The 24871-nt window shown below is 41.1% G+C and overlaps 1 protein-coding gene across 5 annotated transcripts in view; it reads right to left on the reverse strand.

The window, feature by feature from the left end:
* Positions 1-24871, reverse strand: part of EPG5 (ectopic P-granules 5 autophagy tethering factor) — a 119490-nt gene that overhangs the window by 54859 nt on the left and 39760 nt on the right. For 3 of the 5 annotated variants that reach the window (XM_054537835.2, XM_054537834.2, XM_054537836.2), the window contains 11 exons: positions 18344-18508; positions 15875-15994; positions 14948-15207; positions 10285-10425; positions 9044-9188; positions 8615-8812; positions 8126-8236; positions 6329-6451; positions 4899-5092; positions 3183-3404; positions 659-782 (listed from right to left, as the gene is read on the reverse strand). In XM_054537835.2, coding sequence (XP_054393810.2) covers positions 659-782; positions 3183-3404; positions 4899-5092; positions 6329-6451; positions 8126-8236; positions 8615-8812; positions 9044-9188; positions 10285-10425; positions 14948-15207; positions 15875-15994; positions 18344-18508 — 1803 coding nt within the window. The remainder of the gene's footprint in view (positions 1-658; positions 783-3182; positions 3405-4898; positions 5093-6328; positions 6452-8125; positions 8237-8614; positions 8813-9043; positions 9189-10284; positions 10426-14947; positions 15208-15874; positions 15995-18343; positions 18509-24871) is intronic. The other 2 variants (XM_024236031.3, XM_024236030.3) reach the window with 1 other exon arrangement.

Below are 24871 nucleotides of genomic sequence, written 5' to 3' on the forward strand. Positions count from 1 at the left end.
AAGAACTAGAATAGAAGAGAATTGTCTTCCCCAACCCTTTTTCCCTGTCCCCAAGATGGCTAGAAAAGCTTAGAGAAAACTGAGATTACAAGTTTTGGCCTGAAAAAGGGTCAACATCTTTGAGTGCCTGGAAGAAAACAGCTTAGGACATACGAAGACTGAAATCAAGTGGTTCCAGAAGAGCAACCAGAACTGTGACAATGGCAAGTAAGCACCTCCAAGCCAAACAAAGGTGAGCTCCTGATCTCCTCCATGCAACCAACCTCCTACAACACCTATGGATCCCTACAAATTCTTACAAATTCTTACACTGTATGTAAGAATGGGAGTAGAGATAATTGCTTAAAGGTATTCAGCTACTAGCAACTTCCAATTAAAAAAAATACACAGTCAGAGGAAGGTTATGTTTATGAGGTTGTAAAAAGCCCTAGAACAAGCTTCAAGCCTTCAGGTAGAAGGCACGGTGAGGCTGGAGATTCAAAACGGAGTATTCCCTCCATATAATTACTTAGATACTGACAAAACCATAGAAACAATGACCATCTGAGTGACTACCCATTTTGTTGTCAATAAATTGTTTTATTATGAATATGACCAGTTCAAATTACATTCAGATATGCTAAAAAAAAAAAAAAAAAAAAGAGGGCTAGAGTATCACCTGCTGATTCTGCATCACTTTTGCTAGCCTGTGAATATCATAATGCTTCGGTAGAGAAGGGATATAGGTATCTCCTTTTTGAAAATTCTCATCTTCTAGCCATAATATATATACATTGAAGAGCCTAAAAGATAAAAACATAATTATATGAAACATAAAAAGATCAGCATGCAAATGAAGCTTCTTACATCTCTAGGAACACTGGCACCCCTACATAAGAGTAAAGAAAGCCCATAATACAGAAAATGTGGCCAACAACCACCACGGCTCCCAGGGAACTCCTGGTCCAGCAGGGGAGGCATGTCACAGATTATTCAAATATGATGCGATAATTGCTAAAACAAAAGGTATGAAGAAGGGGCTCTGACAACCATTCTTAAAGTAGATTTAAATATTTTTGCTTAAAAAAGCAAAAATAATACATTCAAATAAAAACATTTTCAGAGAAAATATTAAGAGCTATTTTAAACTTAGGCATTGTAGGAATTTTCCAGCTTTAGGCTCAAGAACCATCTCCCACCTCAAAGAATCGCAAATAAATATCACAGCATGTGTGTATGCCACTCTCATCAAGAAGGAATAAAATAAAATCAGACTTAAAAAAATAAAAGTTCTGGCCGGGCACAGTGGCTCATGCCTGTAATTCCAGTACTTTGGAAGGCCGAGGCGGGCGGATCACGAGGTCAGGAGTTCAAGATAAGCCTGACCAACATGGTGAAATCTCGTCTCTACTAAAAATACAAAAATGAGCCGGGCGTGGTGGTGCACACCTGTAATCCCAGCTACTCAGGAGGCTGAGGCAGGAGAATCACTTGAACCCGGGAGACAGAGGTTGCAGTGAGCCAAGACTGCACCACTGTACTTCAGCCTGGGTGACACAGCAAGACCCTGCCTCAAAAAAAAAAAAAAAAAAAAATTCCAATTTTCCAGTAAAAACCTTTTTAAAAATATGATACTTCCTTCATTTTTATTTTGTTTTGTTTTTACCAGCAGTACTAGAAAAATAGTCGGCAAATACATAAATTACTGGGTAGGGGACTAGGAGGTGGCCTGGCCTGACTTTACTCAATAAAGTGGAAAATTACCTCCTTTACCTCTGCAACAGCCAGTCCAGGAAGACAGACAAGGACAGGGCTTTGGAGTTCTTACAGGGAAGAGGTTGCTAGGTAGTTCTCTCCTCCAGCTTCTGACTCAGTGAAATAGGTGGCCACTTTATGAACACATACCAGGAGCGGGGATATAACAGAGGTAGAAGGGAATATCAAAGACTTTCTTGGCTTATCTAAAATATTCACAGAGAAAGCCTTCCACTGGTTAAAGCTGGTTAAAAATAAGTTCTCCTTCAACAAGCAACATAAGGGAAGAAATCATTCTGGAGGCTGACAGAGAGCCCTAAAAGGTTGAGGGCAAGTAAACCTAAGGCCTCAGTGCTAGATGAAATGCGGGCCTCACCAAGCTATTGTGTATTCAGGATTAATTCTTAAGAGCCATTTTTATTAAGTCTTATTTGTAAGACTAGTATTTGGTTTATGTCAAACTTATAAATGAAAGGTGAAGGAACTGTGTGAAAGGAATCCAAACCTAGTGTGAGAGGAATCCAAACCTACTTCAGAGTTCTTAACCTTTTAGAGGAGGCAAATATTGTACCCTGATTTTATAGGGCACATATTTTTGGGAGATTACTAGACCCCCTCATCTCAGGTGGATCCCTGAATCCCGTGGAGGATCTATGAACCACACTTAAAGAGCTCTGCCTTGGTCATCTGTTTCTTTTGAAGAGCTATTCTAAGCTACGTGTGGTGGCACACACCTGTAGTCTCAACTGCTCGGGAGGATCACGTGAGCCCAGGAGTTCGGGGCTGAGGTGCACTATGATTGTCTCACTATAATCGTGCCTATGAATAGCCACTGCATTCCAGCCGGGGCAACATAGTGAGACACTCCTTCTTAAATAAATAGTTTAATAAATAGTTAAATAAATAACTATTCTAGCAAGGTTTTTTTGTAACGGAGTCTCACTCTGTTGCCCAGGCTGGAGTGCAGTGGCATGATTATGGCTCATTGCAGCCTCGACCTCCTGGGCTTAAGGGATCCTCCCACCTCAGCCTCCCAAGTAGCTGGGACCACAGGTGTATGCCACCAGGCTTGGCTAATTTTTTTTTTTTTTTTTTAGAGATAGGGTCTCACTATGTTGCCCAGGCTGTCTAGCAGGCTTTAATAGTTGTTTACCTGCTATGATAAAATTTGGCTTATTTCTATTTTCACATAAAGAAGTAGAAGAGGATTTATCACTCAGACTGTACATCCAAACTCGACACAAGTACATCCAAACTGTTGATTCAGTTCTCTTGAGGAACATAAAAGAGAAACATTTCAAGATGCAAATCTATATCAAAGCCACCTTCCATATTCAATCTAACCGTGTTAAGAGAATAACATCTAGCAGTTTGTAACACAGTTAACTGCTCCAGCATAGTACCTGTGCTGCAAACAACAATGTAAGTGGCTAAATAACCATACTCACCTCACCAGCTCCTTGTGCAGTTCTGGTGAAGTCAGGTAACCAGGGGTGCCACAGTGGCTCTCTGGCAGCCCTTCACTGCCCTCTGCTGGAACACGGATGGCCTTGCTTGCAGCATGGTGGAAGTCAGCCACCTCGGTCAAACGTCTCTTCATTTCTTTCAACAAACTGATATGAGCAGGACTTTGAAAAAACCTTCTTCCAATACAACCATCTATGGGTAACCTTAAAAAACACAAGCACAGATCTATAACCTTTCAACACAAGATATACTTTCTGTATGGCATAAAATAGCAGTTAATTAGCAAGGCAATTTACTGTGATTGTGGATATACACCATTAAATTAACACCTATTATTTCTACCTCAAAGATTATTTTGATGGTCCAACAAGATGGTGTATATGAAAGTAGTTTTAAAAAGTGTGAAATGCTACACAAATTTAAGACATCACTACTTAAGGGTACAGCATAGATTAAAGATGGTTTCTATTCTTGAAGAACTTGCAATCTGGCAAAAACTAAAATAGAAGCGACTAAGAATCTATCTATCTATCTATCTATCTATACACACACACACACACATATATATATACATTTTTTTTTTTTTTTGAGACAGAGTCTCGCTCTGTCACCCAGGCTGGAGTGCAGTGGCATAATCACGGCCCACTGCAACCTCCACCTCCTGGCGACTCTCCTGACTCAGCCTCCCAAGTAGCTGGGATTATAGGCATGCGCCACTGTGCTGGGCTTTTTTTTTTTCTTTTTTTAGACAGAGTCTTGCTCTGTCGCCCAGGCTGGAGTGCACTGGTGCAATCACAGCTCACTGCAAGCTCCGCTTCCTGGGTTCACACCATTCTCCTGCCTCAGCCTTTCAAGCAGCTGGGACTACAGGCGCCCGCCACCATGCCTGGCTAATTTTTTTGTATTTTTTTTTTTAGTAGAGACGGGGTTTCACCGTGTTAGCCAGGATGGTCTTGATCTCCTGACCTCGTGATCCACCCGCCTTGGCCTCCCAAAGTGCTGGGATTACAGGCGTGAGCCACCGCGCCCAGCCGCGCTGGGCTAAGTTTTCTATTTTTAGTAGAGACGGAGTTTCACCATGTTGGCCAGGTTTGTCTCGAACTCCTGACCTCAAGTGATCCTCCTTCCTTGGCCTCCCAAAGTGCTGGGATTACAGGCGTAAGCCACCATGCCCAGCCAGTATCTATATATTTCAAATGAGTAAGTTAAGGGAATGAGGAATTGAGGCAGGAGCTAGAGAGCAATGGTTGGTAATAGTGGATGGCTCTGGCTGGGTGGAGTATCTTCATATGAATCCCATGAAAATGCTGAATATTCCCAAGTACAACCCACAGGTGACAGACAAAGCTTGGCCTTTGTTCACACGTGCACCACTCATCACAAGGTCCCCTCCCACAAGCCCCATGACGGTCACACAGGCAGCCTCAGTTTAAGGCAGTTGCTCTCCCTTTGCATCTCCAGAAGTTCTGTGTGAAACCTTGCCCAATCCCAGGGTGTTGTCTTTACTACACTGGTCATAGAAGATGGTAAAGAGAAGCTGCCACAAGACACCAGCAACTCAAAAAAGATCCAGTCTAATAAATGTCAAACATAGAGACAGAGTCCTCCCAGAGATCACCAAAGAATGATTCCAACTCACACTCCACAGTCTAAGAACACATAGAATGAGAGCAGTGCAAAGGCAGAAATGGACTCACAGAAACCTACAATACTGGGCACCATACCCATACTGTGGTCCTGGACGGTGAAGATACAGAAGGAAGAACTTCTGCCAAATGAGTGGCAGGAGGGGGTGATCAGAAGGTGTGACCAGAGCCTGGTGGGCCCAGCGATAAATCAGCAGCCTCTGGAGGGATGGCACGATGGGGAGCTTCAGCTGGGTCTGGGCTTTCTACAAAAAAGAAGGGGCTTTGAGTAACCACAAAATGAACATAAATGCGAACAGTTAACTCTTTCTAAGTGATCCAACTGAAACACCAAACATTCTGTTTTCAATTCAATAATATATTTTTTAAAAGTCACATAAAACTCACTTCTCCAATCCACTAGTTAACATTTTAACCTCCTTGGTAGCAAGACATATAGGGCAGCTTTTATTCTGTCAAAACACTTCACAGACCCCAAAATGAGTATGGGTCTTAAGAGTCATCTAGTCTAACCTCATTTTCATTTCTGAAATTCCTTGGCAAATACAACGTTATAGTGCAAGGGAACAGAATGATATGAAAACCAAAAGTAAAGCCGGGGGCAGTGGCTCACACCTGTAATCCCAGCACTTTGGGAGGCCAAAGCAGGTGGATCATTTCAGGTCAAGAGTTCAAGACCAGCCTGGCCAACATGGCAAAACCTTGTCTCTACTAAAAATAGAAAAATTAGCTGGGTGTGGTGGTGCACTCCTGTAATCCCAGCTACTCGGGAGGCTGAGGCATGAAAATTGCTTGAACCCGGGAGGTGGAGGTTGCAGTGAGCTGAGATTGTGCCATTGTAAAATTCCAGCCTGGGCGACAGGGCAAGACTCTGTCTCAAAAAAAAAAGAAAAAGAAAATGTGACTATGTGACTGTCAAACTTTATCAATCTTTTGAAAATTCAGATTTCAAAAGGACATTTGAGAACGCTGAGTTCTTTGAGAGGCTCTGAAACCCAAAAGCAAATTCTTTAACAGGCTCTGAAACCCAAAAGCAAAATATATACTAAAATAGAAGGTCTTTAAAGCCTTATTCCAGTCTTTCCCACACATTAGTAAGCCTAAGAATCAGCTGGAAGTTTCAAAAAATAACCTCCTTGTCCCATTCCAGACTCAGAGACTCCAAATCCCAGAAGGTGAGGTCTAGGAATCTGCTTTTTAACAAGCTCTCCAGGGAATTCTGATGTACGTGGGATGCAATGACAACCCCCGTCACATGTGCAATGATCCAGCCCTCAAATACTAGGCTGAGACTCTTGTTAAACAAACCTTGAGAAGCAAGTACTCTTCAATTACACAGTTTTAAGTATTGGTTTGGTTGTTGAGCTTTCCAAACATTCACAACAAAATAAAACACAAAAGCCCAAAAGCTATGGGTGAATCCATCAGCATCAAAGTGTAAGCCACCTTCTACCACTCAAATGCAGAACTGCCATTTGTACCTTCAGAGCTTGGTCAGGGGTGAAAGCAGAGTTTATCACCAATTCCCCTTCAATAACTCTCCGGAGCTGGGAGTCCTCTTCAAAGATGGATTCCATGTTGAGCACTGTCCAGGCAAACCAGACCTACAATGACACCAGATAAAGGGGAGGGGAAGGAGGAGCTCGCCCCACTGACAAAATACATCCTGATATTCCACAATTTAAACTCTCTTCCTATCTCAAGCTCAATCAGAAAATATTTGCAGTTTCTAAAATTAACACCTTTTTATACCTACCTATATCCTTGTCGCAGATATAAATTTAAATAAAATAGATTATTGGAAAATGTTACATTCCTTTGGAAAGGCTACTTTAGTACAAGAAGATGTTCATTAACTCTATATTTACCAGGCAAGATCTGTGTGCAAGAGAGACAGGAAAGAGGACCAGACAGGGGCTCTGGCTTTAAGAAGTCTTCCATCTACTGGAGTAGACAAGACTAATATACAAGTAAGCAAAATGTGAAGCTGAGCAGTGACGAGGACTGAGTCAAGGTAAAGTGCTATATCAGAGAAGGTTCTATGTAGATGTCAGAGGGAAAGGCATGCTGGTAAGAGAATCCGCTAGGCAGAGACAAAAAGAGGAAAAGCCAGGGATGTGTCTAGGTAACAGCAAGGAGTTTGTTCCAGCTCAATCCATGAGAGGTGGGAAGAAGAGCAAGAAGTAAGACGAATAAGAGGTTGAAGAACGTTACTACTGATTTAAGAGATGAAACAGACATAATTTTATACACAAAGTCTAAGAGGTGGTAACGATAAAAATAATGCTGCTGCTGCTGATGACAATAACAATGGCCAATACTCAGTGAGCACTGGGTATGTGCTAAGCACTGTTCTAAATGCTTTACATATAGGTGCCATCATTATTCCCATTTGACAATTGAGAAAACTGAGGACAGATAGGTAGGCAAGCTGCCCAAGGCACAGAGCTAACAAACGGCAGAACCCAGATTGAAACCCAGGCTGTCTGGCTCCAGTGCCCACTCTAAACCTCTCTGCAGTGCTGCTGGGCAGTCTTTGCAGTCCGGCTGGCTGGGGTATGATCAAGAGCTGTCTATTCCTGAGACAGCCCTTAATTCCACTGAACCTCAGTTACAGCTAGACACAGTAGTATGCCTGTAGTCCCCAAATACTAGGGAGGCTGGAAGCAGGAGAATCACTTAACAACAGGAGATTGAGACCAGCCTGGGCAACAAAGTGAGGCCCTGTATCCAAAAACGTTTTTTAATTAAAAAAAAAAGAAACTCAGGCAGGGCACGGTGGCTCACACCTGTAATCCCAGCACTTTGGGAGGCCGAGGCCGGCAGATCACCTGAGGTGAGGAGTTCGAGACCAGCCTGACCAACATGGAGAAACCCTGACTCTACTAAAAGTACAAGGTTAGCCAGGCGTGGTGGCGCATGCCTGTAATCCCAGTTACTCGGGAGGCTGTGGCAGGGGAATAGCTTGAATCCGGGAGGCAGAGGTTGCAGTGAGCCGAGATCGCGCCATTGCACTCCAGCCTGGACAACAAGAGCGAAACTCCATCTCCAAAAAAATAAAAATAAAAAAAAACTCAGTTAACTCCTCTGTGAAACAGGAATGGCAACAGCACAACCTCACCAAAGGGCTACTGTAAAGATTAAATGAAAAAGTATACTTACACTAGAATAAGTGCTAAATAAAAGTTAGTTTACACTATTAGTAATTTCTTTGTAAGGATGATCATGAGATTAAAGTTCACAAAGATAACAAATGATCCTCTCAGTCAGTTTCCTACCTGAGTGGGCGTGGCCAAGCCCTCCACGAAGGAAGGAGTGATGTTGCCTGCCACAATCCAGCTTACCAAAGACGAGAGCAGACTCCGGTCACAGTGGTAACCCAAGGCATTCTACACCGGGAGATGTGGAGCAGAGAGAGGAGGCTTTAAGGAAAATCTTATCAATGACCTTTACAAGAGTATCAGCAACTGTCTTACTACAAGATTCTGGTAAGATAGAGATTTCAAGGATGAGTCCACCAGCAATAGTCCAAGGCAGAGCATTACAGCCAAATGTAATAAGCGGGACTCTTCCTGGGGTGTCCTTTCCAACTTCCCTAGGGTCTACGCTAGTGGACTATGATTATTGGGATAAGGTACCATTAAGGCAAAGCTTAAAGAAGGCAATGGCCACAAAGTAGAACTGAAAACTGTATTGGGGGAATCTTTTTAGAAAGCTACTTTATCTAGCCAATCACTGAAAGATAAATTCTCTAACAGGTTTTTTACCTTATGTTGCTGGTAGAGTAATTTCTGTATGCAGTCTTCCTGCATCAGCTGAAAAGCTGCTTTACACAAGTGGTCCATGAGGAAGAGGATAGGTTGTTCTCGGTACCAGAGATGCTGGCTTATGAGAGCCTGAACCCAGAACTCCAACACAGCAACAGGGCCCACTTCATTGGGCTGAGTGCTTACAGATATGTGTGCCTGTAGAGAAAAGGCTCATGTGATGGGGAATATAACAACCAGCCCCTCGTTTTTTAAATAGCAACAAAATACTATCTACCTCCACTACAAAGCCCAAATCTATTGCCTTTCTTGGCCAAAAGCACGCTGAGCCAAGTGATCTGAAATGACTAAAATCTAAGTGTGCTAACACTAGAGGTCTTGGTTGGGAAGACAGGCGAGAGTGTCCTTCGGGGCTTGCAAGGCCCTCACCTGGATCATGCTGTTGAGAAGCTTCACGTTGTCCCCATGGCTGGCTCCTGTAAGGTGCTGTGCCACCTTGTGGGTGACCTGCTGTGTGACACCCTGAGGGACACCGCTGTCCAAGTGTAGGAACAAGAGGAGATGCGACAAAAACCTGCCAAGCACACAGGAGGATGCACTTTACCTTCCGATCAGAACTCAACAGAATTTTCCCTAATTACTTATGAGGAAACAGAAAATTCCTAAATTGGTCCCATTTTTCGACCAAAGCACTATTTAAGAAGGGATTCTAGAATAATAAAGTTTTCACATTTAACATGGGTTAAAAGGAATTCTATCTACCCACAGAGGTGTAAGAACAGATTCACGACACACAAACACATGCAAGTTCAACAGCATTAGACGAAAAACACCCAAAGGCACCACTCTCCCCTCCTCACTCCCCAACTCCATGAATAAAGGCAGAGATGTTTCCAAACCATTCAGTTTCCAAACTTGCCTCATGCCCAGGGTGCTGATTCTTAAAAAGGGGTTGAAGGGTTAGGTGAGTAGTTCCCAGGACCTAACCCATTCCTACTAAAGTAACATCTCCAGGGGAGAAACCTGGGAATCCATATTTAGTAAGCTCTTTTGGGCAAGTTGGAGACATACTGCTTGAAAAGACACATAACAGGAAAACTGTAATGCTCCCCTTGTGCCTTTGGATGTACTTCATGTCCCCACTGTACAGGGTTCCTCCATAGGGGGTGAGGCCTCACCTCCCCTTTCATCACTGTTCATGAGGCCCCAGCCAGATGCTTTACTCTCGCCTCCCTAGACAGGTTGTTCTCTTCCCACCTTCCTAGCATCTTACCTGTTTGCAACACTGCACTATGTGCACTGTAAACAATTTAAAACAATCTTTTCGGTTGTTACAATGGCAAAGCCACTTGCTGCTTAATATCAGAAGCACGATTCCCAGAATCTCAGGGAAACAACTGCTCCTTCATATACTATTAAGCTTTAATAAGCAATTCAAAGTTATAATAAATGAAAAGGAAAAATATCTTTCATGGTAATAAAACTGGAGTCATTATTAGAATCACTGTTCATCAACCTGCATTCTAAACTGGGGTGCAGAATATTTTTGCCCCATAATATGCTGTTGAAATAGCATTCCCTTTATTTTACTTAAGAAACCAGGAGATACAGTCATTTGTACTTGCTGGACTGTTTAAGAGTGTCTTCTGCCATAGATGGAACACACTTACTGCTCATTCTTCAGAAGGTAATACTGGCAAGGGTAAAATAAAGGTAGAATCTTATCCAGGACATGGACCACTGTTCTCAAATGTCTTGACTGGACCAGAATTCCCAACAGTGGGATGCCTTCTGCACAGAACTTCTCAATGCTATGGAAAAAGAGAAAGGCAATGAATATACAAGGGAGCTGGTTCATAAAATTCTGTTCTTCCAATGAGTTATGAGCCTTCAATACCTTGGGTTATCTCAGGTCTCCAACACATGTTTCATACCCAATCTTCACACAGAAATACTAAACCCAGAATTCTAGAATTGCAAAGAAACTTAAAAGTTAATCTATATTTTCATTTTATGGATGAGGAAGGTGAAGTATCATGCCCAAATTCACATAATTTCCTAGAGTAAGGTCAAAATGAGAACCCCAGTTTGCAAATTTCTAATCCAGAGTGCTCTCTACTACCATATTTTATTTCTCAAAAAGAGCTCCTAAGAGCCACAGGGACTCTCCTTGTCTGGATATTCCCACAAGGTAGCACAGCAAAGAGGAGACTCAAAAGTGACCTCAATCTGTCAGTACATGTTGACTATCCCTTAACTGAAATGCTTGAGACCAAGCATTTTAGATTTTGGAACACGCGTATCATACTTATAAGCTGAGCATCCCTAACCCAAAAGTCCCAAATCCAAAATGCTCCAATGAACATTTCCTTTGAGAGCAATGTCAGAACTCAAAGTTTCAGATTTTGGAGCATTTCAAAGTTTAGATTTTCAGATTAGAGATACTCGACCTACATAAACTGCAAAATTCTGCTAAAACCAATTTGACATAAAAGTTTTATTCTCTGCCTCACTTCAAAGAATCTATCCTTAAAAAATAATCTCAAATATGGAAAAAAATATAAAATATGATCCCTGTAAAGAGGCACTTTTCAGGTTTATTTTTAACTCTAAAACTGAGAGGTGGAAAATGACTTAAGGAAATTTTAGAAAAATCCTTTCAATTGGAAATATTATTGTATCATTTTAAAATAATACACATGATGACCAAAGGCAATGTGGAAAAACACTTCTGCTATAAAGATAATAGGGAATACGACATAAAATTTTATACTCATGATCATAACTACTAGTAAAGAAAAGTTATTTGTGGAGGTGAATACAGGGACAATGTCACAACAAAAAAGTCATTGTACAAGAGTGGCAGAAGTGAGTGGCTTTTTCTCCACTTTCCTAATTCTGCAGTTTGGTTATACTGCTTTAATTCTGGGGGAGAAAATCATTTCAAAAAATAAAGTAATTGTGCAAAGGTTATGCCACAAGGAAACTACTTACAATATTAAAGTGAAAAACTAAGGATATAAAATTATACATACATCTTTAAAAAGATCAAAGGAAAAATGACAGATGAAAATAAACAGAAAAAAATCAATGATTTTATGATGGGAAATCTTCTGGGTGATTTTCTGACTTCTCTACAATGTCTGTAATATTATATTCACGTACAACTTACGTCCCTGCCTACTCCACCCATACCTAAGATTGTTTTAAGTTACTTCTGTATTCCAGTACACCTAATCCCAAATGCCCACCATGGAGTTTTACACTAGAGATCAGCCCTGAGAGGAAATGCTCATTCTCACTCTCACTCCCATTCAGGATTCAGTGATCAGCACAAATCAAAAGCTATCTTTAGAGAGAGCCCACAGCAGTATCAGTGAATAAAGAGCTATGGTCCCAGAATGGATACAAGAAATTCGAGAAATCACAGAACACTTAAGTTCAGATAACTGCACTCAAGAGAATCACGTCAGACACTGTTCTAGGCATGTTACATGTGTTTTTTTGTTTTTTTTGGTTTTTTTTGAGACAGAGTCTCACTCTGTCACCCGGGCTGGAGTGCAGTGGCGCGATCTCGGCTCACTGCAAGCTCCGCCTCCCAGGTTCACGCCATTCTCCCGCCTCAGCCTCCCGAGTAGCTGGGACTACAGGCACCCGCCACCATGCCCGGCTAATTTTTTGTATTTTTAGTAGAGACAGGGTTTCACTGTGTTAGCCAGGACGGCAGGATGGTCTCGATCTCCTGACCTCGTGGATCTGCCCACCTCAGCCTCCCAAAGTGCTGGGATTACAGGCGTGAGCCACTGCACCCGGCCTACCTCTGTTCTGACTCACTTAAGCCTCATAAAGTAAGTTTGGTGTTATTATTACTCCCATTTTAGAGATGGGAAACCCGAAGTACAGGAAGCTGTTAATAACACTAGAGCTACTGGAAACAATATAAAGAGTATCTTCCTAAGGACCCTTATCAGGTCTCCTCTTTTCTAAATCAATTCTACCTTCTTTTACTTAGCTTTCAAATCTCTCCATAATTTGGCCCAACCGAACACCTGATCACCTCCATTCTCCAACATGAATCACAGGTGTCAGTGAGAAGTGTTTCCTCATCATTTCCCCTCCTTTCCCCTTACCCACTCAGACACCTGATGATCCTTTCCACATTCATTCAACCCACCAGGATTTGTTGAATACCTACTAAGTATAAGATCTAGAGATACACAATTGAACAAGACAATGTCCCTAACTTCATAGAGCAAACAGTCCATGAGAAGCGGGGGAGATTACAATGACAAAACACAGTGAGTGTGCTGTTCAGAATGTACAGGGGCTGCAGGTGGCAGGAGACGGCCCTTGAGCTGAATCTTCAACAAACTGTGGGCACTAAGTAACTGTAAGAGGAACACAACTTCACTCTGCTCATCAGCCTAGGATGTTGTCTTAGTCCATGTTGCACTGCTATAACGGAATGCCTGAGACTGGGCAATTAATAAGGAAAAAAAAAGGTTTGAGTCATAATTCTGCTGGCTGGAAGACTGGGCATCTGGTGAGAGCCTCAGGATGCTTCCACACATGGTAGAAGGCCAACGGGAGCTGGCAGGTTCAGAGATTACATGGTGAGACAGGAAGTGAGGAGGCGGGGTGCCAGGCTCTTTTTAACAACCAGTTCTCATGGGAACTAAGAGACGAGAACTCATTCATTACTGAGAGGATGGCACCAAGACATTCATGAAGGATCAGCCCGCATGACCCAAACACCTCCCATTAGGTCCCATCTCCAACACTGGGGATCAAATGTCAACATGAGGTTTAGGGGGACAAACATCCAAACTACAACAGATGTCTAATTTAAGACTCCTTTCCAAAACTCACCTCTTCCATGAAGGTATCCCACCATACTGATCTCTCCTTCCTTTACATTCTTTCTGCTCAGCTTCTAAGTAGTTCTCAATCTAGGGTGTACATTAGAGATACTTAGGGAACTGGCCCCCAGCCCATTTAGGCCAGGATTCTCACCCTTTTCCCTGCACTGGGATTCTTAAAAGGCTCCAAAAGTGAATCTAAAGAACAGCAGAAGTTAAGAACCACTGCTCTCCACATATCATCCAGCCTGCAATTATATTCCATAGTACTGCCGATTGATTTATGTCTATCATCTCAACTAAACTGTCAGCAACCCGAGGGAAGCTATCAAACAACTCTTTATCTCTCTTACTTCATAGCACAACGCTGAAGACTACAGCTGATTGCAACTGGTATCCCACTGAAATTACACTTAATGTGGAACAAGATGTTGAAATGAGGATGCTAAAAAGTGTTACAGTGAGTCTAAAACACAAGAATCAGAAAGCAGAGGTCAAAGAGTCTGAAGACAAATGAAAAGACTAGAAAAAAATTAATGCATAAGAAAAGAATTTTTAAAGAAAAGGATGTTTAATCAACTGAGAAGTCATTCATGAATTCAATTATTTACTGCACCAGATACAGTCTTCATCACTAGTAATAAAATGGTAACATAAGACAAATGCCATTCCTGGGCACTTCTCTCATAGAAGTTATATATAACTGAATCTCTGAGAAAATTAAACAGATTAACTATGATATAGGGTGATAAATGCTCCAGTAGAAGACATACAGACAGCTATGGACTCATATCAGAGAGGCATGTGACCTGGCCAGGAATTTCATTCTTCTAGACAGTTAACGGGACCTCTAGTTAAGAAAACCAAACACTGCATGTTCTCACTCACAGGTGGAAATTGAACAATGAGAACACTTAGACATAGAGCGGGCAACATCACACACCGGGGCCTGTCGCGGGGTGGGGGGCTGAGTGAGGGACAGCATTAGGAGAAATACCTAATATAAATGATGAGTTAATGGGTGTAGCAAACCAACACGGCACATGTATACGTATGTAGCAAACCTGCACGTTGTGCACATGTACCCTAGAACTTAAAGTAAAATTTAAAAAAAGAAGCCTGAGTTGGGCTATGATCAATTTTTCAAAAATTTTACTACATGTGATCAATTATTTTTATTTGATCACAATTCTGAGGAAGACAGTACGAATCTACTGCTGACATGAACATTCCACTCCAGGAGACAAGCAGAACTCTCTTCATAATGTAACAAGGTGACTTGCTTGTACAAATCTGAAGTATGTGAATTTGGGCAGCATCTCCCCTTGATAAGCTGTTAATCAAGGATTATTATTTGGCCCTAATTACTCCGCAATAGGTTTGACAGAGGCCTCAGAACTTGGGATATGAAAGATAAAATTCTAGAACTATCTGCAAGGTTCAGTAACCCTAGTGGTTCAGCCCAACACTGTACCTGTGGCCCACAGCTGTCATAGATAAGGCTAGATAACAGCCAATGGGCATGCCCGCTTTCACAGCCTTCAAGAGAGGATGAAACGTGGGTGACTCTGTCATGTCAGGCACAGTGACGGAGAAGGGAACAGCTGGACAATTCTGCTGTATTCCATAATCGTTTTTGTGCAGTTTTAGCCTCAAGATTAAATTCCAGGCCCATTGGTTAAATGAGGTCTCGGGCGTCTCTCCATATCGAACAATACTGGCCAAATATGAAACCTAAAACAATCATTTATTTTGAGCCACATTAGTCACACACAAATTAAATCAGTAAGCTCATACACTCATCTCCTTTTGTGACCAACAATGCCCTCAAAAGAGAGGAATATTCTACTTGCTGGTCTCCAATTAATGTTTATTGCACTATATCAAAGCAATTTCTCACTCGCAACTTCCGCTTACTTGTTAGTCACTTTGTGAACCTGATCTTAGCTTGTGTAAAAGAAAAGTGACATAAAAGTTGATATTCAATGAAAAGTGTGCTGATAAATAAGTTTAACCATCAGGATGGAGGTCTCATATATAGCGCCTGCCAATTTTGGTGGTGTAAAAATTCCCACCATGGTCAATTTTAAGCTACCAACAGTTTAATAACCTGGCTTGCAAAGTTCCTAAAAATTTAAGTCAGTTCTTCAGAGCCGTTACAACCAAGCTCTAACACACCACTGTAGTTCAACTCAAATTCTGTAATATTAGAATAGTTATATAAAGGCTATTTCTTAAAGAAGAATCTTTATCAAACCATAGAAGTCAATTGTAACATCTTAAATTGCTAGAAATGTTCTTAGGATACCTAATGGTCAATAGTATAAGTCTATCATCTTTATTTCTAAATGTCTTGGGAAGATAAAGATTCATGTTTCCAATACAGAAGAGAAAGAAATACCTGCTTCATACTTTCAGAAAGAATCCCAGCATATGGCTTCTGTGCAAGGTACTTCTGATAAGCTTCAAGAACCATTAAAGCCACTTCAGCATGGACTGCTTGATCCAGATGAAGGGTAGCCTTTTAAAGAGAAAAAGAATCACAAACATACAACCTTGGTTTTGTTTTGTTTTTGTACCTTTGAATCAAAACATTAGGCAAAATAGTAACAAAGGATCTTCGATGCAGAAGCTAAATGTCCCAAAAATCACATCCAACACAGTGAAACTATAAAATGACAATAGGCAAAAAACTGTCAAGGGCAATAACACTGTACCTAGATAGGTTTGAACCTGACTTAACCCCTACTCCAGCCAAAAAAGATTATCTTTGAATGTCATCCCCCATTCCACAAGAATCTCTACAAACACTTCGGGTCAAGGGCAATGCCACAAACCAGGAAGATGCTTAATTAATTACACAGAAAAATATTTAATGAACTGTCTGGGCGTGATGGCTCATGCCTGTAATCCCAGCACTTTGGGAAGCCAAGACAGACAGATAACTTGAGGTCAGGAATTCAAGACCAGCCTGGCCAACATGGTGAAACCTTGTCTCTACTAAAAATACAAAAATTAGCCGAGTGTGGTGGTGCACGCCTGTTACTTGGGAGCCTGAAGCAGCAGAATTGATTGAACCCAGGAGGCAGAGGTTGCAGTGAGCCAAATCATGCCACTGCACTCCAGCCTGGGTGACAGAGTGAGATTCTGACTAAAAAAAAAAAAAAAAAAAAAAAAAGAAAGATATTTAATAAATTATGTCTACATTCCCTTTTCCTGTTCTATCATTAGTTAAAATAAATAAGACACTCAGCAACACAGGTAAAATATTCCTTCTGATGCCTGAAGTTGCCTATCAAATTTCCTACGCTATCTTCCTTTGCAGTCTGAAAAAATACATTCCTTAAAGCTTTCAGAAAGATGACTTTCCTAACTCTTAACAAAGGCGTGAGGAGACTCTCATGCAGCTCTTCAAGAGGAGAGCCTGGGTGATTCTGTTCACAAGCCAGAGAATGTGAAGGTGGAAAACAGCCCCCTGTAGCTCTTGCCTATGAGCACGTCAATGAGAGAGGGCCCAGATGAAACGATGGACAGTCCCAGGTGGTCAAGGACACCTCAGCAGAAAAGCTCCTGGGCTTCAATTTCCTCATCTGCACAACAGATATCATGCTGTCCAGGACTAAATGACTTGCTCAGAACAAAACCTGTCAGACAGGTGTAAAGGGCTGAGTTTGCCACCATTTTCCCTTTTAAATGTTAATCTTTTTATGGAGGAGCTAACAAATAAGGCCTATGGTAAAGAGGCAGGGAAGGTCTTTTAACAGTGAAAATCACTTGAAATGTATCTCTGAAGATATATGCTACATAGCAAACCCTTAATAATAACCACACCACTGAGTACGTAATGTGTGGCAAGAATCATCCTAAACATCTTGTGTTTCCTCATTTGTTTAATCTTTACAACAACTCTATGCACAGTGGCACACGCCTGTAATCCCAGCTACTCGGCAGAAGGTTCTCTTAAGTCCAGGAGTTCGAGGCCAGCCTGGGCAGCATATTGAAACTCCATCTCAAAACAAAACAAAAAACAACCGTGTGAGATATTGAGGTATACTTGTTAATATGAATGTTTACAAATAAGCAACTAAGGCCCAAAGAGTTTAGGAAACTTGCTCAGAGTCACACAGCCAGAAGGTGGCAGAACTGGGATCAGAACCCAGGCAGGCTGGCTTAGAGCTCAGACTCTTAACCAATGCATAGTGTTTCAGAAAACAACTCTGACAATGACATGCAAGACAAATTACAGGAGAAAAAGGAACCAGAGGCAGAAGAGGCAATTAGGAGAAACTAAAGTAACTAGCCAGAGACAAAACAACAGATACAACCAGACGTGGTGGCTCATGCCTGTAATTCCAGCACTTTGGGAAGCTGAGGCAAGGCAGATCACTTGAGGTCAGGAGTTCGAGACCAGCCTGGCCAACATGGTGAAACCCTGTCTCTACTAAAAAATACAAAAATTAGTCAGGTGTGGTGGCATGCACCTGTAATCCTAGCTACTTAGGAGGCTGATGCAGGAGAATCGCTTGAACCTGGGAGGAAGAGGTTGCAGTGAGCCAAGATAGTGCCACCGCACTCCAGCCTGGGTGACAGGGCAAGACTCTGTCTCAAAAAATAAAAATAAAAAAATAAAAACAGATACATAGGAATAAGGAAAAAGGGAAGAATTTTCAATGTGGAACAATTTATCTTCATTTAATAGTTGCTCATTCTGCAAAAGAGAATTAAAGAGAAAATCCTCAACTCTGACACAGCTAAAAGAATTTGTAGACCTTGCAAATGGTACTCAGAAATGTTAGTGTTTTGAAAAATCCTTCTTTGAAACAGATGCATGGACAACCTCCAGTCTCCAGGGAATGGTTTGAACACATACCTGTTTGGCAAATCCCCAATTCAGTCCTTCAAGAATAACACAGGCCAGTTTATTCTTCACCACTGTCAGGTTGTAATTCAATAACCAATCCCGAATCACCGCTATCTCAGATGCAGAAGGTTGCCAAAGATACAAAGGCAGTTCTTTAAACAAGTACAGAGAAACCTTATTAAAAAGAAAACAACAATCATTAAAGACTTAGAAACAATGCTATATTACTACAATATTATATTATTAAACTGCTTGTAAAAAATTTTCTCCAAAAGGAACTGGAGTTTTGTTTAATTTTTAGACAAGTGAAATGGAAATCACAGACAACCAAATCAAGTGGGTATTAAAATTGATGACACATCAAAAGCACATTTCGTAATCCTTTGTAAAGATCAATCTTTTTAAATATTCAAATTGGTATGCTTCAGTTTAGGTAAACCACCATGCTAATGCACATTTTTAAAGTCATGATAAATCAGGGGATGGTTATTCACTTTGCAAAAGAATTTAGCACTTTAAGTAATTATTCATTCTATGGCATTTAAAAAGATACTCTATTGGCTTCCAAGCCATCTAGGCCGGGGGTGGGGTGAGTGGGAGGGTGGTAAGATGAAACAAGATAGAGACCAAGAGTTGATAGTTATCGTTAAAACTCGATGATAGGCCATTATACCATACTATTCTCATTACTTTTATATGTATTTGCCACAATAAAAAGTTTTTAAATCGTATTTACAGAAAGTCTACAGCACTACTTTTAAAATTACACATCCAAGTGTGCAAATTAAGATAAATCTGGGCCAGGCATGATGGCTCATGCCTGTAATCCCAGCACTTTGGGGGGCCCAGGCGGACAGATCACCTGAAGTCAGGAGTTCGAGACCAGCCTGGCCAACATGGTGAAACCCCAACTCTACTAAAAATACAAAAATTAGCCAGGTGTGGTGGCGTGTACCTGTAGTACCAGCTACTTGGAAGGCTGAGGCAGGAGAATCACTTGAGCCTGGGAGGCGGAGGTTGCAGTGAGCTGAGATCACGCCACTGCACTCCAGCCTGGGCGACAGAATGAGACTCTTGTCTCACAAAAAAAAAAAAAAAAACAAGATAAATCCGAGTTCAGTTAAGAAAGTTTGCTTTAAGGGAGACTGATCAGAAGAATAATTCATTTTACAACTTCTAGAATAGTGCTGTACAATGGGAAAACAATGCAAGTCATATATGCAATTTTAATTTTTCTAACAGCCACATTTTTAAAAGCCAAAAGAAACAAGTAAAATTAATTTTAATAATGTATTTTATTTGATCTGCTGTCCAAAATGTTATCATTTCAACCTGTAACTATTAGATAAAATTGAGATGCATACATTCTTTTGTTAATACAAAGTCTTCAAACCTCAGCGAATATTTTACACCTAGAGCACATTTCAACTTGGACTAGCCACTATTCAAGGGCTCCATCTATAGTCACGTGTGTCTAGCAGCTACCATATCAAACAACAAAGGTCTAGATACTGGCATTTATCAGATTCCTGCACTGTTCCAACCTGAAGCCAAAACAAAATTTTTTAAAATAATTTCAATTTTTATATGCATAAGGTACATGTGCAGGTGTTACATGGGTATACTGTGTGACACTGAGGTTTGAGGTAAAAATGATCCCATTATCCAAAACAAAAATTTAAAAAAATAGTAGAAAGAGTAAATTTTAAAGAAACCATTCATTTCCTTTTTAAATTCTTCTGTGTTTACTTAATTAAATTTTCATGAGGATTCATTAATATAGGTCTTGCATCTTTCAAATAAAATCGTAAAATGAAAATTTCAAAAATAGAAAAGTCCTACTATATGCTGCAAGTATTCGACAGAAAGAGCAAAACAGTAGCGCTAGAACAATCAGTACAGCAATGAGATCTGTCCAGAAAAGCATCTAGCCTAGCTACGTAAAATAATGGCATGGTATGTATCTGTCCATCATAGTGCTAGAACAACCGGTATAGCAATGAGATCTGTCTGGAAAAGCATGTAGCCCAGCTATGCAAAATAATGGCATGGCATATATCTTGTCTATCAAGAATGAAAGTGAAGCCATCATGAAAGACCCCACAGACATTAAAAGATCAACAAGAGACTACTACAAACAACTCTATGCCAATACATTCAACAAGTTAGATGAAATGGGAAAATTTCCCTTTAAAAATATATCTTACCAAAACTGACTCAAGAAAAAAATTAAAATCTGAATAGTCCCATATCTCTTAAAGAAATCCAAATGTTGACAGGCACAGTGGCTCATGCCTGTAATCCCAGCACTTTGGGAAGTCGAGGCAGGCAGATCACTTGAGGTCAGGAGTTCGAGACCAGCCTGGCCAACATGCTGAAACCCCGTCTCTACGAAAAATACAAAATTAGCCGGGCATAGTGGTGGGTGCCTGTAATCCCAGCTACTGGGGAGGCTAAGGCAGGAGAATCACTTGAACGTGGGAGGCAGAGGTTTCAGTAGGCCAAGACTGCCACCACACTCCAGCCTGGGTGACAGAGCAAGACTCCATCTAAAAAAAAAAGAAATTCACTGTGTTGGCCAGGCGCGGTGGCTCATGCCTGTAATTTGGGAGGCTGAGGCAGGCGGATCACCTGAGATCAGGAGTTCAAGACAAGCATAGCCGACATGGTGAAACCCTGTCTCTACTAAAAATACAAAAATTAGCCAGGCATGGTGGCATGTGCCTGTAATCCCAGCTGCTCAGGAGGCTGAGGCTGGAGAATTGCTTGAACCTGGGAGGCAGAGGTTGCAGTGAGCCAAGATTGCGCCACTGCACTCCAGCCTGCGGGACAGAGCGAGAATCGGTCTTAAAAAAAGAAAAAACCCAATGTATGATCAAAAGACTTCCCACAAAGAAAACTCCAGACCCAGATGATTTCACTGGTAAATTCTATCAAACAGTCAAAGAGGAATTAATAGCAATTATGCAAAAACTCCTTCAAAAAACAGAGGAGGAGCAAATGCTTTCCAACTCATGTTATGAGGCTAACATACCCCTAAAACCAAACCTAATAAAGACATAACAAGAAATGAGATGACAGAACCACATCCCTCATGAATATATGTAAAAATTGTCAACAAAATATTGTCAAATTGAATCTAGCAATACATCAAGAGAATAATACCTGATGATGATCAAGGGTTTTTTATTCCAGAAACACACAATGGCAGTTTAATATTAGAAAACCAGTCAGTGTAACTCATCAACTTAAGAGAATAAAGGGAAAAAATCATAAGATTATCTCATATGAATGTGGAAAAACCACTTGAGTACTCATTCACGAAGAAAACTCAGCAAACTGGAAATAGAAAGATACTTCCTCAGCCTAATATAAAGCACCTATGACAGGAAATCAGGCAAGAATGTCCATTCTCACTAATTCTATTCAACATTGTAATAAAGGGCCTAGAGTCAATGCACTAAGGCAAGAAAAAAAATTAAAGGCATAACAATTAGAAAGAAGAATCCAATTAAGAATTCCCGTGAGAGTTCTCAACAAAACAGGATTTACACTATATATTTTAAAATATATTTACATTTTCACTGAAAGTAAAAGTATCACTAATTTTACCTGAAGAGGTTAAAGGAAAGATGCATGGATTTCACTATCAAAAGTAGAATGTGTTGTCACCAAATAAATCTCTGAGTTTTATACTCTGGGATCTCCCAAAAGGCTTTGTCCTTATCAACAATTATCCTAACCCACAGCAATCTCTACACAGGATGTGCCTCATGCTAGGCCTCTAGAACAGAAAGTTATCTTCAGACATACTCCAAGTGTGTCACTGAAAGTTCAGAGCCCCCAGCCACAGTTCATTCTCAGATTCTGGAGCTAGGGTCTGATTCCAGATTAGCCCAAGGTTACTGTGAAAATATTCAAGGCCATCATATCCACCTGAAAGCATGGGAGCTTAAACAATTTCCTCCAAAAACCTCACAAGTTCATAGAGCACAACGGAACCATATGTATAAACCAGGAGTGTAGGCAACTTACATTGAAACACTGTGGTGTTGTGGGAAGTCAGGGACCCCGAACGGAGGGATCGGCTGAAGCCATGGCAGAAGAACATAAATTGTGAAGATTTCATGGACATTTATTAGCTCCTCAAATTAATACTTTTATAATTTCTTACACCTGTCTTCACTGCAATCTCTGAACATAAATTGTGAAGATTTCATGGACACTTATCACTTCCCCAATCAATACCCTTGTGATTTCCTATGCCTGTCTTTACTTCAATCTCTTAATCCCATCGTCTTCATAAGCTGAGGAGGATGTATGTTGCCTCAGGACCCTGTGATGATTGCGTTAACTGCACAAATTGTTTGTAGAGCATGTGTGTTTGAACAATATGAAACCTGGGCACCTTGAAAAAAGAAAAGGATAACAGCAATGTTCAGGGAACAAGAGAGATAACCTTAAACTCTGGCTGCCTGTGAGTCAGGTGGAACAGAGCCATATTTCTCTTCTTTCTTTTCCCCACATTGTGGTTTCAATTTTCACACTTAAAGTTAAGCAAATTTGTGGGCACAGTTTACTACTAGAAGTATTATGGCCAAATTAAAAAAATAAATGTAGGCTGGGCATGATGGCTCACACCTGTAATCCCAGCACTTTGGAAGGCCGAGGTGGGTAGATCACGAGGTCAGGAGTTCGAGACCAGCCTGGCCAACATGGTGAAACCTCGTCTCTACTAAAAATTAGCTGGGCGTGGTGGCGCGCACCTGTAATCCCAACTACTCAGGAGGCAGGAGAATCGCTTGAACCCGCTGGAGGAGGTTGCAGTGAGCCGAGATTGCACCACTGCACTCCAGCCTGGGTGACAGGGCAAGACTCTGTCTTGGGAGGAGAAAAAAAAAAAAAAGAGCCAAAAACAAGAAAAACACTTGAGAAAAATGTCATGAGCTCAAACTGAAAGAATCATATGATCCACTGTACATTTCTCTGGAATTCATCCACTAATCACTCAAGAAGGAACAACAGAAAACTTCCTACTGTATTGAACTGTATATGAAAAGCTTTTTATCTCAATATAATCATCTTGCAGTAGCATACAATGTTTTTCTTTTTTTTTTTCTTTTGAGACGGAGTCTCGCTCTGTAGCCCAGGCTGGAGTGCAATGGCGTGATCTCAGCTCACTGCAAGCTCCGCCTCCCAGGTTCACGCCATTCTCCTGCCTCAGCCTCCCGAGTAGCTGGGACTACAGGTGCCCACCACCACACCCGGCTAATTTTTTTTTTTTGCATTTTTAGTAGAGACGGGATTTCACTGTGTTAGCCAGGATGGTCTCAATCTCCTGACCTCGTGATCCGCCCACCTCGGCCTCCCAAAGTGCTGGGATTACAGGCGTAAGCCACCGTGCCCAGCCAACAATGTTTTTCTTAAAAGGAAAATGTACCATGTACTGCCACTATGGAAAACAGTATGATGGCTCCTCAAAAGATTAAAAATAGAATTATGACATGATCCAGCAATTCTACTTCTGAGAATATGCCCAAAAGAACTGAAAGCAAGGCCTGAAAGAGATATTTGTACATCTGCATTCATAGAAACATTGTTCACAATAGTCAAAAGGCAGAAGCAACCTAAGTCCCCATCAATGAATGAATGGATAAACAAAAAGTTATACACACACACACACATGCACCAAGGAATTATTATACAGGCTTAAAAATGAAGTAAATGCTGACACATGCTACAACATGGATGAACCTTGAGGATATCATGCTAGGTGAAATAAACCAGTCACAAAGACCATATATTACCTAGTTCCATTAATATGAAATGTCTGAAATAGGCAAAAATCTAGAGACAGACATTAGATTAGGACTTAGGGCCCTAAACTATGAAAGTTGCTTAGGACCCCAACCTAAGAAAGCTGCTTAGAGCTGAAGGAGATAGAAGAGTAAGAGTGATAGCTGGGCTGGGCACGGTGGCTCATGCCTGTAATTCCAGCACTTTGGGAGACCGAGGTGGGTGGATCACCTAAGGTTAGGAGTTCAAGACCAGCCTGACCATCATAGTGAAACCCCATCTCTATTAAAAATACAAAAAAATTAGCTGGGCATGGTGGCGGGTGCCTGTAATCCCAGCTACTTGGGAGGCTGAGATAGGAAAATCACCTGAACCTGGGAGGCAGAGGTTGCAGGGAGGCAGAGGTTGCAGTGAGCCGAGATTGAGCCACTGCACTCCAGTCTGGGCAACAAGAGCAAAACTCCATCTCAAAAAAAAAAAAAGTGATAGCTGAAGTCTAAGGGTTTTTGAGGTGATGAAAATGCTCTAAAATTAACTGTGTTGAGAGTTGCACATATCTGTGAATAGACTAAAAACCACTGACGTATATACTTTAAATAGGTAAATTGTATGGTATGTGACTTACATCTCAAGAAAACTTTTGAAAAACTACATGAAGATTGCAAAAGGGATTGTGACAAATGACAGAAACAAATTAAATCTGTGTCCTCCTCAACTTAAGTTACTACATATTGTTTATTT

The sequence above is a fragment of the Pongo abelii genome, chromosome 17 (assembly GCF_028885655.2).
Source record: "Pongo abelii isolate AG06213 chromosome 17, NHGRI_mPonAbe1-v2.0_pri, whole genome shotgun sequence".
Classification (NCBI taxonomy): Eukaryota; Metazoa; Chordata; class Mammalia; order Primates; family Hominidae; genus Pongo; species Pongo abelii.